Source organism: Glycine max, chromosome 7 (genome assembly GCF_000004515.6).
Source record: "Glycine max cultivar Williams 82 chromosome 7, Glycine_max_v4.0, whole genome shotgun sequence".
In the NCBI taxonomy this organism is placed as follows: domain Eukaryota; kingdom Viridiplantae; phylum Streptophyta; class Magnoliopsida; order Fabales; family Fabaceae; genus Glycine; species Glycine max.
Genome location: NC_038243.2, coordinates 13,343,761 through 13,364,288, shown reverse-complemented (window position 1 = coordinate 13,364,288; position 20,528 = coordinate 13,343,761). Strand labels below are relative to the sequence as shown.

General features: G+C 35.6%; 1 protein-coding gene across 1 annotated transcript; it reads right to left on the bottom strand.

Moving 5' to 3' along the window:
* Positions 1 to 12,749: 12,749 nt before the first annotated feature.
* On the bottom strand, positions 12,750 to 18,498 carry LOC102669059 (uncharacterized). The gene is made up of 2 exons (XM_006584152.1): positions 18,409 to 18,498; positions 12,750 to 13,418 (listed from the first exon to the last, which is right to left on the bottom strand). Exons 1-2 carry the CDS (start codon positions 18,496 to 18,498, stop codon positions 12,750 to 12,752), a joined length of 759 nt encoding a protein of 252 aa, XP_006584215.1.
* Between the last annotated feature and the right edge of the window lie 2,030 nt (positions 18,499 to 20,528).

The following is a 20,528-nucleotide window of genomic DNA, read 5'->3' as shown; positions in this document are numbered from 1 at the left end:
ATTAAAAGGAAGTGTTAGTGCGCAATCCGTAAAGTTCCGTAACGTTTTGGAAGGCAAAAAAGGGATGATTACGTAATCTGTAAGGTTCCGCAACATTACGGAAAGAAAACAAGTATCGTTATGAAATTCGTAAGTTTCCGTAACTTTACGGAAAAAGAATCATCAAAAAAAGGCAAGGGTGTATTTAGTAAAAATGGGGGTTCAAATAGCAACCAGGCCCACTTGGGCCTTTCAGGATGTCCCTCCAGAAGGCGGTTGCTTCTGGAGGAAGCAACCTAGCTTGCCTGGGTGAGCTGGGTGGCAAGCATCTCCTTCCTTTTCCTACAAATAGGGGAAGGAGGGAAGAAAATGTTCAACCCTCCTGGTATCCGAGATTCACTTAAAATTAGTGAGAAAAATTGTTTCTGTGAAGAAAATCCTAGCCGAGGCGCTTCCGTAACGTTTTCGTGTGTGATTTCGCGAAGATTTTCAACCGTTCTTTGACGTTCTTCGTTCGTTCTTCGTCGTTCTTCGGTCTTCAACCAGTAAGTTCCCGAAATCGAACTTTTCAAATCATTCTATGTACCCTTAGTGGTCCTCATTTGTTTCGCGTGCTTTTATTTTCATTTCATTTACTTTTCGTACCCCCTTTTGATGTGCTTTAGTCATTTATTTAAGTCATTTTCCCGTCTAATCAAAAAATAAAATATATTTCCACCGATCATTCATATTGTAACATCCGTTAATTTCTATTAAAATGAAATCCGATCGTTCGGTCATGCCGTAACCACGTTGGAAACTAAAAGAGGTAAAATAATAATATAATATAATAGTATCTTTTAGTAAAATAAATAAAAAATAAATCAATCGGACATTTATTTGGGATTTTCCTTTCTTAATCGAATTGACTAATAACCAAAGTGAAACTAAGGATAAAATCAATTCATAAACCAAAATTTTTTTGTCATCGCCTAAAAATGTCATTTTTAAGGTCCAACGCCTTGAAATGGTCTTTTTCGCTTTCATTGGTTAAATATAGATTTCTAAAGGTCTAAAATCAACATGTAACTTTATTACCTCTCCCAAAAATAAAGAGATCATTAGTGGTCCAATACCTTAATGTTTTCTCTCTTCTCAAAAGAATCGAAAGATTGTTTAAATGATCCAACGCCTTAAATGACCTTTCATTCAATAAAAACATATCTTGCAAAAAAGGATAAAAAATAACATAACCAAACGCTTTGTTCACAAAGAACTACGTAGGTTTGATTTCCTTATCACAATTGAGGAATACGTAGGAGCAAAGGGAAACACCCTTGTCGACCACAAAAAGATAAAAAATAAAAAGACATAAGAACGTAAAAAAGGGAAAATAATATAAATTGAAGTCACATTTGCACATTGGATTAAAGGATGCCGTCTCTTGTGACGGATATGTGGGGTGCTAATACCTTCCCCGTGCGTAAATACAACTCCCGAACCTTTCACTTAAAATTCGTAGACCACGTCTTTTCCATTTTTTCCGACGTTTTCCTCAAATAAACGTTGGTGGCGACTCCGCGCGCATTCCTTTCTTGGAAGACGCAGCCGCGAGTCACGCGTCGCCCTCCCGCCGAAGGGTAGGTTGCGACAGATACAAGATAGCCTTTATCACATAATTGACTAACACTTAGTAGACTGTGCTTAAGACCATCAACAAGTAGAACATTTTCAATGGAGGTAGATGAATTTGTACCTATTTTTTCGACTCCAAGGATTCTACCTTTATTGTTGTCGCCATAAGTCACATGTCCACTATTCTTGAGAGAAATATGAGTGAACTTTGATGCATCTCCCATCATGTGTTTAGAGCATCCACTATCAATGTACCAACTCTTCTTCAAAGAAACCTATATGATAATGTTTATGACTTAGGTACCCAAACTTTCTCGGGTCCTTGAATGTCAGCTTTGATAAAAGATCCTTTTGGAGCCCATATCAATTTAATATTATTACTATTTTTCCTAAAATAGCATGTAGATGCACCATGTCCTTTCTTTCCATAGTAAAAACAAGTTAAGAAAGGAGAACTATTCTTTTGAGTGGATGCAAAGAAATTTTTATATAATTTTTGTTGTTTATCGGGTGTATATCCTAATCTATCCTTATCAAACACACATCTTTGCTTTCCTAATATAATATCTAGATTATTTTTGCCAATAATAAATTTGGAAATAGAATTTTTTAGATCCTTGATTTCTTCTATAAACTTGCTACAACAATTACATGAATTAGATGCTTCTTTACTATCATTTATTACTTTTATGGTGGAAGATTGATTTGTGTCAATTAGTTTTAAAGTTTTGACTTCGGTTCTAAGATTTTCTAATTCTTCATTTAATTTTAAAAATTCCTTTTCTAAGTTTGAAATAGTTTTCTTGGAAAATGAAACTAGTTTCACAAGTTTGACTAATTCTTTATGTAAATCAGTGAATGTATATTGAAGTTCATCAAAGGAAATAGATAAGTTATTATTAGAAGATGTTACCTTTTCATCGCTTTCATAATTTTTGGCCATCAAACTTAGATTCACGACTTCATTTTCTGAATCTTCGGATGAATCCATATCGTTGTCTTCCCAAGTGATGTAAGCCTTCTTTGCTTTCTTATCATAAAAGGTTTTCTTTTCAGATTTTTCTATTCTTTTCTTGAAACTTGGGCAATCAACTCTCAGATGTCCTGGTTGATTACATTCATAACACTTTGGAAGAAAGGATGAATCTTCTCCTCTTTTCTTTGGTTTGAAATTTGAACTTCTTTGATTTCCTTTGTTTCTTAGAAATTTATTGAACCTCTTTATGAAGAAACTAAAATCATCATCTTCCTCTATTTCATTCAAATCTTCTTTATCACATCCTTCTTAAATTGAAGACGAAACTTTAAGTGCGATTCCTTTCTTTTTCTTGTCATTTTCCTCATGTTGATTTAGTCTCATGAGTTCCATTTCGTGTTCATGAAGCTTTCCAAACAAAGTTGCAAGAGACATATTAGTAAGATCTCTTGATTCTGTAATGGCCGTTACCTTTGGTTGTCATTCCCTGCTTAAACATCTTTGAACTTTGTTAATAAGATCCTCATTGGGAAATATCTTTCTTAATGATGCAAGATGATTTACTATGTGTGTGAATCTCTTTTGCATATCTTGTATAGTTTCATTTTGATTCATTCTATATAATTCATATTCATGGGTTAGGGTATTTATTCTAGACCTTTTTACATCTGTTGTTCCTTCATGGGTTACTTGTAAGGTATCCCATATCTCCTTTGCATTCTTGCAGTTTGATACTCCAAAATATTCATCCATGCCTGATTCAAATGTAATTATATTTTTGGCTTTTAAATTATATTGTACCATTTTCTTTTCCTCTTCATCCCATTGTTCCCTAGGTTTTTCTATAGTTGCATTTCCTGCTACCATAGTAGGGATGTAAGGACCAATATCTATGGCTTCCTAGATGTTTAAATCTATAGCCTCTATGAAAATTTGCATACGGGTTTTCCAGTAATGATAACCCACACCATTGAATATATGAGGCCTATTTATAGAGTTCCCTTCGGGAAATAAAAAGTTTGATGAGGCCATGACTATTCTTGAAGTTTCTAAACCTTACAAGAATTAAGCTTTGATACCACTTGTTAAACAAGTGGCATCAATAACTTAAGAGGGGGGGGGGGGTGAATTAAGTTTAAAAATTTTCCCCAACAAGTTTTAATTCTCTCTCTTTAAAAGAAATATGCAGAAAAAGAAGTAATGAACAATTTACTTACTGCTTCTTTAAATATGCAAAGTAAAAATTAAATTGCAATGAAGTAAAAGAGTTTAGGGAAGAGAGAATTACAAACTCAGTTTTATATTGGTTCGGCCACGTCATGTGCCTACGTCCAGTCCTCAAGCAAACCACTTGAGATTTTCACTATACTTGTAAATTCCTTTACAACTTTTGAACCACTCAGGGATACCCTTCCCTTGTGTTAAGAAAACTCACAAATCAAGAGACCCACTGCCTCATGATTACAACAACAGATTGCTTTTGAAGTATAGAAGATGTTTTTCTCTCTTTAAGAGAAGAATGATACAACTTGAAGAACTTATAAGAATTCTTAATGATTTTGCAAGTGTTTGACCAAAGGTTTTCTTGTGAGAGGATAGTACGATGAATGTTCTGAAAAAATCTAAAGAATTTTGAACACAAGTCACATATTTATAGGCCTTTGGTGACCTTTCAAAAAATCTTGTGAAGAGTTGTGACTTTTCATAGTTATTTTTCAAATTTCCTCACTGGTAATCAATTACAGATCTGTGTTAATCGATTACACAATTAATTTTGAGGAGTCATAACTTTTCAGTTTAAATTTCAAAAACTTTCGTGATTGGTAATCGATTACATAATAGTGGTAATCGATTACAACTTTTAAATTTCAAATTCAAACTTTTTTGAAAGCTGTTTAAAATCATTTTTGCTTCTGGTAATCGATTACAGCCTTTGGTAATCGATTACCTGAGAGAAATACATAATTTTCAAGATGTAATATTTACTTAAAAACTTTATAAGGTATTTTAAAACTTAAGTCTTTTAAGGCCAAACCTTTGCAACCTTTTTTAAGAGATTCTTTTAACATATAAAGGACTATTGTAAATCATTTCTCTTGATTTCTTGATCTTGACTTGAATCAACATTGAATAGCTTCAATCTTTTTTCATCATCAAAATCTTCATACAGCATATGCACTTACAAATTACATATACACCATGTAGTTTATACATATTACACATGCATCTCCTATGTTTTTCAAACATTACACACAACACCCTTTTGTCATTTCAAATCTGAATTGTCAACCCACACTATCATTGTTTTATGAAAATAAAGACTTGGCACCACAAATTTTCACTAGTCACCAACAGATATGAGCTCAAACCATTAAAAATTTTCAAACTATTATTCTGAGCCAAAGAGATCTTCTTTCCTACCAAACTTTTCTCTTCCTCTAATTTGTCTTTCCTTTTGTAACCTTCCCCAACCACATAGTCAACACAAACACTCCTTTTCCTTCTCTATTTTTTTCCCACTTCCTCACTCCCCAACCAATTGAGGTTCCTAAAAGCCAAGGCCCTAACCTGTTGAGGTTTATAAAATGCATTTAAACACCAAAAGGAAAAACTTATATTTGTGACGCTCTCTACTCCTCACATATATGTACTAATAATAAAAGAAATAAGAAATCAGAATTAATTAAAAGTTTTTGAAACACATTTAAATAAAAGTCTTTCAAAAGGATAAAAGATTCATATTCACTTTCTTAACATCATAATAAAACTTGTCCAAATAAATAATAAATCATCTCAACTCAAAAAAAGGTTTTCCAAGACTTCATGCTATTAATATAGAAACCTATACCTCAATGTCACATCCTATCATAACATTGTGTTCCTGCATCTGTTGGATCAAGTGGCCTTGGAATAATTAAGAAGGGGGGGTTGAATTAATTATTAATGAACATTTACTAATTAAAAATCTATCCTTCTTAATGTTACTAGATTCAATTAGGCTTTTACTATAATGTTAAGAAAGTAAAGAACAAAAATAGAAACTTAACCAAAAGTAAAAGCGATAATTAAAGTGCACAACAGAAATTAAAGAGTGTAGGGAAGAAGAAGACAAACACAAGAATTTTATACTGGTTCGGCAACAACCCATACCTACATCCAGTCCCCAAGCAACATGCGGTCCTTGAGATTTCTTTTCAACCTTGTAAAAACCTTTACAAGCAAAGATCCACAAGGGATGTACCCTCCCTTGTTCTCTTTGAACAACCAAGTGGATGTACCCTCCACTTGAACTGATCCACAAGAGATGTACCCTCTCTTGTTCTCAGTTACAACAACCCAAGTAGATGTATCCTCTACTTGTACCACAAAGGATGTACCCTCTAATGTGTTAAGACAAAGTTCTCAGGCGGTTAGTCCTTTGAATCTTTGTAAAGGGGAAACAAAAGATATCTCAGGCGGTTAGTCCTTTGAAATCTTTTGTTTAAGGGAAATGGAAGAATCAAAAGAATTTTCAGACTGTGTCTTTTTGAATTCTTTGAAAAGGGAGAAGGGAGACACAAAAGAATTCAGGTGGTTAGTCCTTTGTTCTTTTGGAAAAGGGAGAAGAAAGACACAAAAAGAATTCAGACAGTTAGTCCTTGTCGAATTCTTTTTCGCAAAGGGAGAAGAGAATGAAAAGATATAACACACTTTTGTTTTCTGCAAAAGAACAAGGTTTGGAAAACAGAAAACTTGGAAAGCTTTTTGGCAAAGGAAGAAGAAGAAAGATGAGAAGCAAAGGTTTCAAGATTTCTCAAAAGTTGTTCAAGAAATTCTAAAAGTTGTAAGTGTTATTAAAATGCAAGTCAAGGTCTTGCTTTTATAGACTCTGCATGCCTGGTCAAGAAAACCATTGGAAGAGTTATAACCTTGAGAAAAAACTGAAAACCATTGGAAGAGTTACATCTCTTGACTTTTTATTCAAAACTTGTCACTGGTAATCAATTACCAAAACCATGTAATCGATTACACAAAGCATTTTATGAAAAGATATGACTCTTCACAATTGAATTTGAATTTCAACGTTCAGATACACTGGTAATCGATTACCAATATATTGTAATCGATTACACCATTTAAAAATCAATTGGAACATTGCAAATTCAGTTAAAAGCTTTTTGAAATCAAACTTTGCCACTGGTAATCGATTACAGGAAACTGGTAATCGATTACCAAAGAGTAAAAACTCTGGTTACTAAGAAAATTTTGAGAAAAACTTTTCTTGTAAAACAAAAATGTGCTATGTTTGGTTTTTGAAAAATTCTTTTCAATACTTCCCTTGTGAAATCATTTTCTCTTGATTCTTGATTCTTCTTGATGTCATTTCTTGAATCTTAATTTAATCTTGATCTTGAACTTGTTGACTCAATCTTGAAATCATTCTCTTGGGCTTTTTGTCATCATCAAAACTACTTAAATCAACTTGATTCATCATCATGAAGCTTGCTTCTACAGCGTCCTCTAGCATGAGGTTCTTCATAGTCATCCACCTATCCATATGCTCCCACGAACACAAGGTTCAAGATCATCACAAGATCCTAACACAAATAGCACCCGGGGAGTGAGTTATCACATTCCTAGCTAATAGAGAGAAATGAGACAACATAGATATACATATCATATAAATGAGATACAACTTACTTAAACATAGTTCGCGTCATTCCACCACTTTGTCGTGTAACATCACATCACAACACATGTCTCGTTCATTTTCACAACATTCACGTACTCAAGGATCAAAACACAATATTACTAAATCAATCAATATCTATCAATACACAAGCGTTATGCAACAAATACACTAAGACTCAATCCTATATGCAATGTGGTACCGTTTCATTGAAAAACCTCGTCGGGCGCCTAGGAGTACATAACAAGTCAAACCATACACTAGTAAGTTAGGTCACTCTCACTAGGTAAAATCATAGAGAGACCAGTTGGGGTCACGCTGTTTTGCAAGAATGCTCCAACCATGTGGGATTGGCACAAGCTTAGAGGATCACTCAAACTGGGTGTATTTGCCTCCAAGGCCTACACTCCGAAGAGTCCATTAGGGCCTCTCCCTCCTGATTCAGGTCCAACCCAGAAAACATTTTAACACACAAACTCTATGAACTGTACAAAACACACGACTCATCAATTGTTCTCACAATAATTTTATCTTGTCGCGCTTGTGATTAAACTTGTCGGGTCCCCATAGTGGTTCCCATCATAATATTCGTCGTGCATTAACTTGTCGCCCTTAAAGAGTCTTATAGTCGTGTGATTGTACGATTCATAGCTCATAACTCAATGCACACAACATCTCAATGCACATGTATTACAAGTCAATACATACTCAATTTATCACATACATTTGGTCTCAATCACAATGGTATAATCTCAATTTAACATGTTATCACACCTCATGAATCATATACACTTTACCAATGAACTGTGCAATACACACAACTGCTCAATTGTTTTTAAAATCATTTTAACTCATTGTGCTTCAAAGTGATTCAACTCGTCGGGTTCCCACAGTGGATCCCATCACGATACTCGTCACGCAAAAACTCGTTGCCCTTGAAGGGTCTTACAATTGTGTGATTGTACAGTTCATAGTTTACAACTTAATACATATAACATCTCAATACACATATCATTCATCACAGGTTCAATTTGTCACTTACTCACAATTTGAATCACCATTTCATAATCACAATATAACAATTTATACAAAATGCTTCTCACAACATGGATAGTAAAACCCCTTAAACAATTCCACACAATTATATTGAAATCATAGTTCAAAACATGAAAACATCAAGAGCACTCAAATTTATCAATCAATTTCCATCAAAACATCAATTGGTACGTAAAACACAACAATATTGTATTTATAATCGTAAAGGAAAAATTATAACTCAGTAAACATCTCAAAATAAACCTCAATTTAATCCTCTAAAGATCCCTACACAAGTTCATTCTAACCCCAATTGCGATAAACTCATCTCTTACCTCTAAGTAGGCTCACCTGTGTATACTGACAGTGATAACGACATCTCTAGCAATTTCCTAAGATTCCTCAAGCTTTTCCTTTGATTTGCTCTGATAGGGTTTCTAAGCATTAGAGAGAAGGAGAAGAGATTAAAGTCTTCATTTTGTACTATCTTTGTGCGATTCACTTTTCTCTCTCCATGAATATTATTTCACAAATCCCAACGGTGGCGGTGTGAAGAATTGAATTGCCAACCAGGTGCCTAAATTTCACAATGATCCAACGGTTAACTAGTTTGTATCGTAGTTTTATTGGACAGGTTTCGAGTCTCTACGGGAAAAGAGAAAGCTACAATGCGAAGGACATTTCTCTTAGCTCCAACATTTTTTTTTCACAATTTCCAACGGTGAGAATGCTCAGAAATGAGTTGCGAACCTGATGCTGAAATATCTCGATGATCCAACAGTTAACAAGTTCGAGATTGTCAATTTACTAAGACAGGTTTGAGTGTATGTAGGGAAAATATAGGGTTTTGGGAGGGGAAAAGAGAAAACAAAATTGAGAGAAAGAGGAGGCGTTGAAACCCACCTAACATGTCTCTATTTATAGTTAGGGTATTCATAACCTATTATTTACTCTATTTATTTATTTTTATTATTTTATAAAAAGGAACTCTATTTTATTTCCTATCAAATGAATAAATCAAATATCTTTTTTTTTTTCCTTCAAATCATTATTTTAATACAATTATTTCTCCTTATTTATTTAATTATAAAAACCCCACCATTTTCTAAAACTCTATTTTTTTAAACTAAAAAACCTTTTTAATTTATTTACGAAAAATGGGATGTTACAATTTCACCCCCCTTAAAAGAAGTTCCGTCCCCGAAACTTTGTCGACAGACCAAGAAAAAGATATTACGCATATGGTTCTCAATACCAAGTTGTGTGCCCAGTTGAAGCTCCTTTCAGTGAGTTCAACCACAAGACTCCTCTGCACTTGACGACTAAATTTGGTGATCTTCGTTCCCTCAATGATAGTATTTCATAAGTTAAGTCTTCTCATGAGAGTGACATCTCAACAGTAGAATGTGAATGACATACTATTTGGAGTAGGGTAATATCATAGGAGACACTGATAACAATTTGAAACAAATAAACATACACAAGAAAACGTGACTGACCAAATGGTCGACTCTTTTTCGAACATGGAACTATTCAATAAAAGAAAATATGAGTTTCGAGACTCTCACACTCTACCAATTCTAGTCCACAAATGACTATCGAGAATACATGATTTGCCTACCCTCAGGTTTAAGCCTCTTCCTTCAACACGATTTTTCTCACTTTCGTATACTTGACTCATAACTCTCACTTAGGTTCAAGAAATTGTAACGGTTCCACTCTAAGGTTTCCTACCTGATACTAATTGGGTGTTAACTGAATAAGCAAAACGTATCACTTCTCACTTCTATAAACTTGTTCAAACTTAAGGTTTACTCCTTACAGGAATTTCATCAGAAAGCTTAAACTTACTCAAGTCATGTTTAATAAGGGTAAGGTTAATTCAAGGAATCCTAAAATAACTTTCTGGTTTGGCTACTAGTTAAGGGCGTCTCATCTTAATCTTAGGTTTCTTCTAATCTCAAAACAACTTTTGCCTAAAAAGGATTTAAAGTTATCTCTCACCTAGACGTAGCATACTCTAAGGGTCATTATCATCTAACTAAAATGCATAACAAAACTCTTAGTCCGCTAACTATATGTGACTGATCTTTATCACCATATATCTATTACCAACTCATCATTTAATGAAAAGAACTTTAATAATATGACTAAAACAAAATGGAAAAATAGTTCACGACCAAGATTAGACAATGTTTAGTAAGGGGGATAAAAAGTAAAAGACAAATGCTAATTAGTGTGCTAAGGACATTGGTTAAGGAACATAAAGTAGAAATATTTTTATTGGGAGGTGGAAAATTACACTGCCCATGATATTTTTATGGTTTCCTATGATTTATACAGTAAATGCATTCTCCTTTTAGTTTCTTAATTAATGCCCTTAGGGCACTGGCTAGCAAAACCTAAAATAAAAATGCTAAATAGTTTATGAACTACTAACACTGCTTCTATTTATTAACTGATACATTTTATGTTGTTGAAATCCATTATTATTTTTTGAAATGCAAATAGATTACAAAAAGTTGGAGAAGGCTGTAGAGTAAGATACTATGCAAACATCACAAAAAAGTCCTTCTCAAGTATGAATCTCGACTATAGCCTTCCAAGATCATAATTAAAAGCATCCCAATGGGTTCATGCACCAAGAGGAGTAAAACAGTCTCGGTTTGACACCTTTCTTGTACACAAACCATTGTTGAGATAACATTTGTATCTTTGAAACTGTATTTCCAGCATCTGTTATCCCACCCTTGAAGAAGATTTCATTTTTAACATCCCATAAGCACCAAAAAGTAACATGTCAAAATAGAAACTTCCATTGTTTTATTTTAGTTCCTCTGATAAAGAATCCCATCTATTCATATAATCGAACAATATCCATAGGAATTGCCATTGAAATACCCAACTAAGTGAATACAATGTTCCATATCCCAACAGAAAATGTGCATCCCTTGAATAAATGTTCTCTATCCTCTATGTTTGAGTGGCAAAAGGTGCAAGAATGAGATATTTGTGAAATCTGGATACCTCTTCGTTGCAGCTATTGACATGTTGGTAGCCTGTCCCGAATCAATCTCTAAGAGAATACAAGAACCTTTGAAGGCACATCACTTGCCCACAAATGTTTTAAGATCAAATATTGTTGTAATTAATTTGACTCATTGGATTGGTGTTGAATTATGATTTTATATGTTGAGGCAACAAAAGATCTTTTTGAATCATCTCCTTTACACTCCCATGAGTCCTCAAAATTTCCTTCCATATATACTTGTTGAGGCTTATCCTCGAGTTGTTGAAGAAGCTCATTCTCCTAGATTAATAGATTGTGCCTCTATACCCATCTTCATTCTAATCTTGTTGTTGGTGTTGGTACTAGCTCAACCAGGCATGCTTCTTTGGTTGCTGCTATTTGAAACACAACCTTGGAAAAGAATCTTTAAGACAATTCTCTCCCAACTATCTATCTGATCATAATATAATTTTGTTTTCCATCTCTTACCTTTCTCTACACTTGATCTGAGAACCACCTAGTAGGGCTTGCTTCATTAGAATCTAATCCACAAATATCCTTCCATAATTTTGAAGTATTTGTTGTCATCTGGTGAGACTATTGCAAATTATCATATCTATATGATAATGACTTGTACCAAAGCATTGATCTGTATGTTAGAAATTGCCACCGCCATTTAGCTAGTAGGCAAATGTTGAATTTCTCTAGATTCTTGCTACCTAAACCACTTTCTTGCTTCAGGAGACATATGTTCTCCCATGATACCTAATTAGTCTTTTGATTTTTAGACCACCCTGCCACAAAAATTTGCATTGTATTATAACTGATGACTAGATAACCTTCCTCGAGGCCCTGTAAAAAGAAAAGAAATAAAGGGGTAAGTTGTTTAAAACAAAATTTATCATGACCACTCCCCCTCCCATATATAAGTGTTTCCTTCTCCAACCCACAAGTCTCTTTTGGAAAATAGCTATAATTGGTTCCCATGTATGGCATCTACGTGCATTAGCCCCTATCGGGATCCCTAGGAACTTAAGAGGCAAAGTACCAATGTTGCAATACAAAAAGTTCTCTACTGCTTGTAAAAACAGACCATCAATATTAATCCCATATATACCACTTTTATGAAAGTTGACTTTAAGACCTGAGACCAATTCATAATTTTTTAAGATTGCTTTTAATGCCCATAGGTTATCTTGACTTTCTTCACCAACAATTATCGAATCATCTACATACTACAAGATAGAGAAATGTGTCTCATTATCCATTCGAAAGCCTTTGAAAACATCCTTCTCCACCGTGCTTCTCATTAATCTTGAAAATCCTTCAGCTACATTAAGAAACAGGAAAGGGGCTAAGGGATGCCCTTGTTTTAGACTTCTTCTAGTTTCAAATTGTGTTGTGGGACTTCCAATCACAAGAACTAATATGTTTCTTGAAAATACTATCGTTTTTATCCAAGACCTCTATTTTTCATCAAATCCAAGCCTTCTCATCATGTAATCCAAAAAGGACCAGCTTACAGAGTCATAAGCTTTTTGGAAATCAACCTTAACCATGATTACCTTTCGCCCATTTCTCTTAGTCCAGTCAATTAGTTCATTAGCATCTAGAACCCCGTCAAGCCTTCCCTTAACCCGAGATAAAGGCAAAATGGCATTCATATATATAATTGAAGGAAGTACCTTAATCATTTCCGCTATCAGCTTTGATATAATCTTATGAATGTTGCTTATCAATGATATATGATGAAAATCAGCCAGGCCCAAAGGATAATCCTGCTTTGGTATCAATGTTATAAAGGAGGCTATAATTGCCTTTGGTAGTTCAGTGTTACAAAAAAATTCATGCACTCTATCACATACATCCTTCCCAACTATACTCCAACACTCTTTAAAAAAATTTGAGTTAAATCCATTTGGTCTAGAACTTTTCCCATTGCCACAGCTCCACACTACCACTTTAATTTCCTCATATGCAAAATCAGCAACTAAGGATTCAGACTCCATAGAATCGAGACATTTGAATTCTATTCCATCCAAATTTGGTCTGTCAAGTTCTGGCTCCCAATAAGCCTCCTCAAAATGATTCCTCACTGCATCTTTCACACCACCAACATTGTCTATCCACCCATTCTATGATTGTATTGTTGTTAATTGGTTCCTTTGCTATCTAAATCTCATTTAAGAATGAAAATATCTGGTATTAGAGTCTCTCAGTTTAATCCATCTGACCTTGGATTTTTGAAGCAACATGCTTTCTTTCTGTCTAATACATCTCTAGAATTCCATAGAGAGTAATCTTTTTTTATTTGAGCACTGGATCTGCCCCTCAATCATGTTTTTATCAAGCACATCCCTTTATTTGACCAACTCTTCAATTTTCCCATCCAAGCCGTCGAAGGTCTCCCTACTCCAGCTTTTAATCTTGATCTTTAATGCTATCATTTTCTTTTAACATTGTAAAGTTCCAAACTTGCACATTCGTTTGATTCTAACACACTGCAACCATATTTTTGAAATCAGGGTGCTCAAGGTAGTAATTGAAAAAATGAAATGGTTTAGGACCCCAGTTTTTAATTTCATTTTTCACCATAACCTAGCAATGGTTTGAAATGTTCCTTTGCCCAATCTGAGTATGAGATCTTCTGTCATAAAAAACCAATCCAAACGACTCATGGACTCACCATCAAGGCTAATCCATGTGAATTCTTACCCTTTACCAGGGCATCCATCAATTCCATATCTTGAATGAAGGAACTGAATTCTTCAATTTTTGAGATGTTGATTGTTGAAGACCTTCCCTTCCTTTCACTCGCACACTCACACAACTAACTGCATTGAAGTCTTTAGCTACACACCATAGCTTTACCCTAAACCCCCATTTCCACATACATAGATCATGCTATAACTTTTTCTTTCCAATTAAATGATTCAAAGAGTAAATATTTACCACTATTATTGGTCCGCTTGCACCTTTCCACAAGAAACACACCCCCAAAAAGCCATCACCCTTAGAATTCAAATCTTATGTTGACATCCTTCTTCCGCTAAATGCTCAAAAGACCCCTCGCCCTCCTTACTGAAGGTCTAAATTGCCATTTTGGATCTCCACTCCTACTTCCCTAGATATCATAGACTAGGCCCAACTCTATACTCTCACATTTTGATTCTTGTAACATGCAAAAATCAATGTTATTGACTTCAATTAAGGATTAAATGTGATGCCTTTTCGCATGATCCTGCCCCCTTGTATTTAAGGAAATAATCCTTATAAGACTCATTCATTAAACCCACTAGAAAGTCTCGCTACTCGATCCTTATCTTCCATTTTTTGAAACTTCTTAATATATATCATCTTGACTCGTCCTGCTTACACCAATCAATTTCGCCAATTCCCAAGATTTGTTGGCTACCCCTCCCACTGATTTTGCTTTGTGTCGTCAATTACATCTAACAATATTTGAATCATTAATGACAATAAAAAAATTTGGCTTTATGGATGTTGGATACCCGCTATCTACAGATGTGGGATCTACATTGTGAGTACTCATACGAGGAATTACCAATGCCATTTGTGGAGGCCCACCCAAAGATCCAACCCCACCATCTGGTTGCACTATGCTTTTAGGCATGAGCATTGGACCATGATTGATATTTTCATTGGTTGTTTCTTTGGGCGAAAAATAAAGGTGTAGCGAGCCCTATTGGTTCGACCTAAAGATATAATTGATGTCTCCTATTGTCTATCCGAGATAGAGCAATGGAATTCTATATAGGCTACAGTTGTGCCCAAAGGGCCATTATCCAATTCCTGAGTGGTAGGCACTTTATGTGCGACATTACTCACTTCACGTGACCCCTATGTGCTCATTTAAAATTTGAATTTTGAATATTAAAAAAACTCGTGTCATCTGATGCAATCCTACCCCCAAGGGCATTGGATAGAAGACTCCACGAAGATTAGGGCAGAGAGGCAAGAGAAGGCCCTAGGGTTCTCATGAGCCTTATGGTAGATTTTGGGCCCATGGGCTAAGTATGAGTCCACTCATCTTTGTACATATTAGATTAGGATTTCATTATTTTTGGGCCTTGTATTTAGGGCTCCATAATGTAGGTAGGGTACTTTAGTAATGTAGGATTTTTTAGCCCTTTTATCTTAGGTCACCTAAACTAGTTTTTGTATTAAGGGTAGTTTTGTAATTTCACATGCATTAAGTGAATATTTGATGTGTGTGTTAGGAGATAAATTTAATTGAATTGCGAGAAGCCCAATCCAATTAAATTTTAGAGGGGGAGGTGAGCATTTGCCTGCAACACCTCATTGCCACATCATATAGTCACACTTTGTGCATGTCCTTTATGTTTTACATGCCTCATGATACCTAAGCACACTTAGTGGAGCATCTTGGACTTGATCTTGGATTAGTGGGCTAAACCATAGCTAAAATTCACTCATCATAATTAGTAAAATTTTGCCTTCTCAAATTCAAATTCAAATTCAAGTGAAATTTGAATAGAAATTCAAATTTTCCTCAAATTTTGTGACACTTAAGCTATAAATAGAGGCCTTGTGTGTGCATTTTTTCAACTTTGATCATTTGAGAATTACAATTCAAAGTTCAGACCTTATTTGAGGCATAAAATTTCATGCTTCTTCTCACTCCACTCATCTTCTCCTACCTTCAAGCTCTTATCCATGGTTTTCTATGGTGGTGAACTTGTTCTTGACTCACCTTCTCCTTGAAATGACGTCTCTAATCATCATTCTTCCTTCTCCATTCCGCTGACATTGATCTTTATGAAGCAAAAAAATCCATTGATGAAGAAGATACAAGGCCTACAAGCTCCAAATAGAGCTACATCACCATCCTCCTTTGACACCTCATTATCAACAAAGTTCTCCGGAAAGGAAGCATCCTCTGCTGCATCAAAATCTTCATAATCTGATACAATTTTTTTTTCTATTTCTACACAATAGGCATTCAGCATAATCCTTCGATTTCTCCTCCACCATCTTAATTTTGAAAAGATTTCCATCAATCGGAGCTTTAACCAAATAGCTGATAATATCCTATGAATTTGTACGTATTAGTATCCTTGCCATATCCAATCTGGTCTTATCCTTTGTCTCTTCATCCATGTACATATATACACCATAGCATGATCCAAGGATCTTAATCCTCTGACCATGCATATGCAAGCACTCCAAACCATTTTATCCATACCAGGCGCTCATTGTCCACTCATATAGGATCAACTAGTTATCTCATCAAACCATTCTCCCACCCAATCGACTTCTCTATTGATGTATTTCGTTAGATCCTTCTCATCATGCGATTCCGAAAGGAACAATGATGATCCCATAAGGGTCACCTTTATCCCAAAAAATGCCTTCAAGATTAAGCTTTTGCTATTTGATATATGAATCCCTTTTGTTGACCACTCTCCCCACACATGCCCTGTTTAGCCTCTTTTTGTCCTTCTTCTTCAAGTTAAAAGAAATACCATGCACCAGGATACCTACTCGTCTTCCACCTTTTCTGTTGATTAACATGTTGGTCGTTTGTTGATGACACTAGGATATGACTGTTCATTACCCCTAGCACTCGGATTCCCTCTAATATCTTATCTCTCTAGCTTCTTCATCGCCCCTTTCTTTCTGGATCCTGCCAACTCAGTCTTGCTATTATTGTCTCCTTCTTTGGCAAATTTTGGCGTGTTAACCCATTACTTTGGATTTCCAATGAATATCTTATCTAAGGTAAGACCCATTATCTTAGCATATTTCACACCAGAAAAAAAGGCTTATCCAAATCGCTTCCCATATTTGTCTGTCCTACTTGGGACGAAGACTTCTGTAACTTTCCTATAAATCTTAAACACATTCCACATGTCCTTGGCCTTGTAGTTGGATGGAAAATTAGTGAAGATGAAGGATGTTTGTCCATTCAATTACATGGTCTCATCCTTCTACCACTAACAATGTCATGCCAGGAACCTTCTAATGGGGAAAACAGGCTAACTCAATAACAGAGCAATAGGTAGCGGAAATAAATTCCCCCAAACTTGCAAGAACCCGTGAGGAGCACCGATAAAACATAGAGTGCAAAGTAGAAATCAAGAGCACACAAGAGACACAATTTGTTTAACGTGGAAAACCCTTAAGCAAGGGTAAAAACCATGAGTCATTCAGACCAAAGAAATAACTCCACTATAATCAATAAAGGTACAAGAGAGTCTCAAACAAGTGCACTGAAACGTGCTACAGACAGCAAAACCAAAACCAAGCACCAATGCTTACAATAGAGAAACAAAAAGATGAAAAAACCAAATGCAGACAGGAAATGCGAAGCATTTATCTCCCTCTCTAGAAATCATTTTAACAATCCAACTAGACAATTTGAATTATCACGTGTGTAGAACTTACTGTCCAAACATTAGCCCGATCCAACGGTGAAAGAATCTGCAGTTGCAATCTGAAAAATGCTTTCTGGTGGGTGTACGAAAATCACAATGATTTTTTCTCTTCTTTCTCTCTTAATGTTTTGTAACTGTTTTCCCTCACAAATGAGTCTCTCTCTTACACCAAAATCTGATCCCTCTCCACTGAAACAAGTGAGACAAAATAGGCCTTGTCATTTGGGCCTTTACTCCACATAGGAAGGGAGCGTAAAAAATCCAACACCTTATGTGGTTGTTGTATGGTTGTCTTTGCCCCGTTTCCTAACCAAAGTCCACTTGTCACCCTTTCTCGCTTTCTCTTGAACTCTCACTCACACTATCTCTCATCTTGCTTTTGTTGAAATCCATCATGACTATTATTACTATGAGATATGATAGTACAAATTGCACTGCCATGTGTCTAAATCATAATTTATTCATGTGAATGGTCATGTACTTGATCTAACTCTCTATTTTTATTCAATCTTAACCACCACTCAACATATGATTTTACGTGACATAATGTAGCTATATATGTATTATCTATCTACCCATTTTAAGACCATCCTTATAGCTATATATGCATTATCTATCGTGCAAGAATTTCTTCACCCATAGCAACTCTTTGCATGCTTCGGTAATGGCAATGAATTCTGCCTCTGTAGTAGACAAAGCTACACACCTTTGCAGCTTGGACTGCCAAGTCACAACCCTCTACAAATTTAATCAAATAGCCCAAAGTGGACTTCCTAGAATCAATGTCTCCAGCCATATCTGAGTCTAAGTACCCCACTAAAGTAAACTCATCACCACCAAAACAAAGCCTTATATCAATAATACCATGAAGATACCTCAAAATCCATTTCACAGCATTTCATTGCTCTCTACCTAGGTTTGACAAAAATCTATTGACTGTACCAATAACATGTGCTATATCTGGTCTTGTGCATACCATTGCATACATCAAACTTCCCACCGCATATACATAAGGAACCCGTTGCATATCTAATTTCTCAGCTTCATTTGATGGACTTTGTTAACTCGACTTAAAATGACTAGCAAGAGGAGTGCTCACCACCTTAACCTTTTCCATCTGGAATCTCAGCAACAGTCTTTTAATGTAGTGTTCTTGTGACAACCACAACTTATTCTCTTTTCTGTCACGCATGATTCTTATACCAAGAATCTATTTAGTAGCTCCCATGTCCTTGATGGCAAATGACACACCCAATTGCTTCTTCAACTTGACAATCCTGGAAACATTTTTCCCAATAATAAGCATGACATCAACATACAATGATAGGATAATGAAGTCATCATCAGAAAGTTTCTAACAAAGACATAATGGTTAGAAGTAATCTTTCTGTAGCCTTGCTCACACATAACAGACTCAAACTTCTTGTACCACTACCTCGGAGCCTGTTTCAAACCATATAGGCTATTTCTCAGCCTACACACATAGTCTTCTTTCCCTTCAACATGAAAACCATCAGGTTGCTTCATGTAGATCTCTTCCTCTAAATCACCATGAAGGAAATCAATTTTTACATCCATTTTCTCTACCTCTAAATCAAGAGTAGAAGCCAAACTCAACACGATTCTAATGGATGACATTTTGACCACGGGAGAGAAGATCTCATTAAAATCAACACCCTTCCTTTGACTATAGCTCTTCACCATTAATTTGGCTTTGTACCTCAGAGATGTAGAGTTACTCCCATACTTCACCCTATAGATCCACCTGTTATCCAAGGCCCTCTTACCCTTAGGTAACTTCACTAAATCAAAAGTGTGATTATCATGTACGGATTTCATCTCATCCTTCATTGCATCCAGTCACTTTCTTTTTTCTTCACTTTCCATAGCCTCTCTAAAGCACTCAGGTTCTCTATCATCTGTTAGGATCACATACTCATTAGGAGAATAAGTCCCAAAAGGTTGTCTCTCCTTGTTGGACCTCCTGAGTTGAACTTTAGGTGGTTTGGTAGCATCACCAAGATATTCATCTTGTGACATGTCATGCCCCTCTTCATCATCATCAGTAGGAAAATCTACCTCATCTCCAAGTTGATGGACACCAACATCACTCTAAACATCAGTATTCAGATTCTGAATAGGCAGCTGAACTGGTTCAAAGTCAGCCACATTATTGTCTTCCTTTGGTGTAGACTTCTCCACCTTATTAATGTCTTCAATAGTTTGGTCTTCTCAACAGGATTCTAACAAGCTTCTTCTCAACAGGATTGTTGCAACCTACCCTTTGGCGGGAGGGCGAGGCAAGATCGAAGTGAGCATTTTCCAAAAAGGAGAACACGCGGGAGTCGCCACCAACAATTATTCGAGGGAAAATGTTAGAAAAACCAAAAGAAGGTTTGCGAATTTCAAAAATGAGGGTTCGAGAGTTGTTTACGCATGGGAAAGGTATTAGCACCCCATGTGCTCGTCACAAGGGACGACAGCCATCAATCGAGTGTGCAAAAAATGTGACTTCAATATTATTTATTTTTCCCTTTTCATATTTATTTTTTATTTTTTTGGGGTTGACAAAGGGGTCGCCCTGGCTCCTACGTATCCTCAGGTGCGATGAAGAATTCAGACCTACGTAGTTCTTTAAGTCTGAATGTTTGTGTTAAATTGATTTTATGTTTTTGAGAGATTTATTTTAATTGCAAACAAAAAGTCATTTAAGGTGTTGGACCTTGAAATGATGTTTTAAATTTTGAAAAGCGGAGAGAATCGTTAAGGCATTGGACCTTGAAACGATCTTTTAAATTTTGAAAAGTGGAGAGAATTGTTAAGGTG

Bases quoted from the DNA above. Each gene is read 5' to 3' on its own strand.
- LOC102669059 (XM_006584152.1), bottom strand. From the start codon at position 18,498: ATGGCTGGAGACATTGATTCTAGGAAGTCCACTTTGGGCTATTTGATT. The intron at 13,419-18,408 runs GTGTGTAGCTTT...ATACAATCATAG, and splicing joins TGGCAGTCCAAGCTGCAAAG to AATGGGTGGATAGACAATGT.